General features: G+C 65.8%; 2 protein-coding genes across 2 annotated transcripts in view; one reads left to right on the top strand and one right to left on the bottom strand.

Annotated features, from left to right (window-relative positions):
* Positions 1 to 287: 287 nt before the first annotated feature.
* Positions 288 to 1,401, bottom strand: CHLNCDRAFT_12701 (hypothetical protein; the record flags this gene model as incomplete). The annotated part of the gene is made up of 4 exons (XM_005846581.1): positions 288 to 362; positions 509 to 628; positions 836 to 1,068; positions 1,365 to 1,401. Coding segments are annotated over 4 exons (465 nt in total), but the record flags the coding sequence as incomplete, so codon positions are not given.
* Positions 1,402 to 1,834: 433 nt separating this feature from the next.
* CHLNCDRAFT_58181 (hypothetical protein) overlaps positions 1,835 to 2,330 on the top strand; it is a gene marked incomplete at its 5' end in the record, with an annotated part of 6,031 nt that continues 5,535 nt past the window's right edge. Inside the window, one exon of the mRNA XM_005846726.1 lies at positions 1,835 to 2,264. Coding sequence (XP_005846788.1) covers positions 1,835 to 2,264 — 430 coding nt within the window. The remainder of the gene's footprint in view (positions 2,265 to 2,330) is intronic.

Raw genomic sequence — 2,330 nt, 5'->3', positions numbered from 1 at the left:
TACAAACCAGACGCAGCACCAGCCAACAGAACACTACCCTACTGTCGCCCGCATGGGCCGTTTGCGTACCCTCGTGTAATCAAGTCCAGCCCGCCAGCCCGGCAGGCTCGACCCTGGGCGTGGGGTGGGGCAGGCCCCTGTGCAGCAGGGCTCCTTGCTTGCACAGCGGGCAGGCAGCCAACACAAGGAGATGCCGGCTGGGGGAGGGCATGCATGGCGCTCTGTGGCGCACGCCGCCCTGCTGCTGCCGCCCCTGCTGCTTTCCTTCAACGTCGCTCCCGCCCTGAGTCCTCAAACTTGGTCTTCTTGGCCTTCTTGGGCACCACCGCCGCCAGGCCCTCGTACTCATACTCAATGCCCGCCTGCGCGGCAAGGGAGCAGCGCGGCGGGAGGTGGCGGGCGATGTGCGGGGGCGCGGTGCGGGCATGCCGGCGTGGCTCGGCTGCAGGCGGCGGCAGCGCATGCCGCGCAAGCGGCGCGGCGGCCATCGCGCCCGCCGCGTCCGCACCTTTGCTATCCGCTGCTGCCGCCGCTGGTCGCGCTCCACGGCCTGCCGCACCCGCCTCTCCTCCCCCGCGGGCGTGCGGGCGCGGTTGTGCCGCTCGCGCTCAATGTTGCCCCAGGGCACCTGCGCGGAGGGGCAGGCCAAGGCAGGGCAGGGGGGAGGGTCGGCGCCGCTGGCCGCGCGTTCCCAGTCGGCCGCGGTGTGTGCAACCCGTGCAAGCAATCTTGCCAACAGCTGCTCAGCATGACGCGTACCATGAAGCACGCAGCTGTGCCATGGAGCACGCAGCTGTGCCCGCTGGATGCTGCTCAGCCGGCGGCAGGGCCCCACCTTTTTGAACACCCGGTTGGCGCCCTTGAACAGGTCTGGGTGCACCTCCTCCTTTCCCAGCACCCGCGCCGCCAGCTTCTGGCTGAGCAGCATGTAGCCATCCATGGCCCCCGCCGCGATTGCCGCCACCTCGGCAGACCCAAACTCCAAGAACGCATAGTGCTTGCTCTTCCCCGTCTTCTTGCTGCGCGACAGCCGCACCTTGGTGACGCGCCCGAACTGCGAGAAGTACTCTGCGGGGGCGGGCAGGGCCGGGCAGGCGGGGCGGCAGGGTGGGAGAGCGGCGCGGCGACCCGTGGGGGCCGAGGGGCCGGGGCTGGGGCCAGCAGAGAGCGCCGTGCCGTGGGCATGCAGGCTGCTGCCCCGAGAAGCCGTCCACTGGCGCTGCTGTTGGGGTCAGCAGCGCCAGGCGGCGGAATAGCACCGAGTGGCATGCAGAGGGGGAGGCAGAGAGGGCGGGAGCGGCATGCTGGCGGCAGCGACGGCGACCGCGGCGGCGGTGGCCGGCTCAGAGCCATAGGCCCCGCACCTTTCAGCTGCTTCTCATAGAACCCATGTGGTATGTGCCTGCGGGTCAGGATGTGCAGGGGCGCTGTGAGCACCCACAAGCATGCATGGCGCCAGCAGCAGCATGCGCACCCCAGATACAACACTTTGCTCGGCTCTCCCCCGCTGGTGCTGGGGCCCTCGCCCGCCGGCTGCTCCGGCGTGGGAGCCGCCGCCGCTTTTCTCTTCGGCATACTGTCTGCTACAGCGGGTTGCAAAATACTGTCAACAGATGCCGCAAAATTGATATGCAAGTGTGCAAGCCTCAGGAAGACGAAAGCCCCAGGACACAGGTAGGCCTCCCGGTAAGGATGTGCCCCATGATGGGCATGATGGCCCCCCACCTGGAGGGTCATTGGGGACATCATCCTCAATCATGCATCATTCTCCCTCCCGTTTGTTCTGTTGGCATCCCAGCAACCGTAATACGCTTTTCCAACGAACTCAACCCCCATGAGCACACATGAGCATGGTGCCCAGTCCGGCAGCAAGGCTCTAGGTCCAACGCCGCTATTGAGCGGTGCAGCTAACCAAGCTAAGCAGCTGAAGTCGCGCTTCAACTCGTGGGAAAGGTTTTGTGAAGCACATCCACAGGCGCGCGTCGCCATCGCCGTTCAGTCAGGCTACTCCCACGAGATCAAGTTCTTTTGCCATTCCATCGTGTTCTGGGAGGAGTTCAAGGACTTCTTCACTGAGCGGTGCGCCGCCGCCGGCAGCCGCTCCGAGCGGTCGCGGCTGAAGGGCGAGCTGGGCAAAGCAGGCATTGATTTCAGCAAGTTTCTGGCTTTGGCAATAGACCTGTGGAAGGCAGAAGGTGTTATCTCTCAGTTACAGGCAGATGTCATGATCAAGCTGGCAACGGGCACTGCATTCGACACGGATGGTAAGCCGGGCTGCCTTTGCCCGCTGGCATGCCTCGCTTCTCGCCTCTCGATTGCTTGTCCGCACG

The sequence above is a fragment of the Chlorella variabilis genome (genome assembly GCF_000147415.1).
Source record: "Chlorella variabilis unplaced genomic scaffold CHLNCscaffold_13, whole genome shotgun sequence".
NCBI classification, from domain to species: Eukaryota; Viridiplantae; Chlorophyta; class Trebouxiophyceae; order Chlorellales; family Chlorellaceae; genus Chlorella; species Chlorella variabilis.
This window is presented reverse-complemented; position numbering and strand designations above follow the sequence as displayed.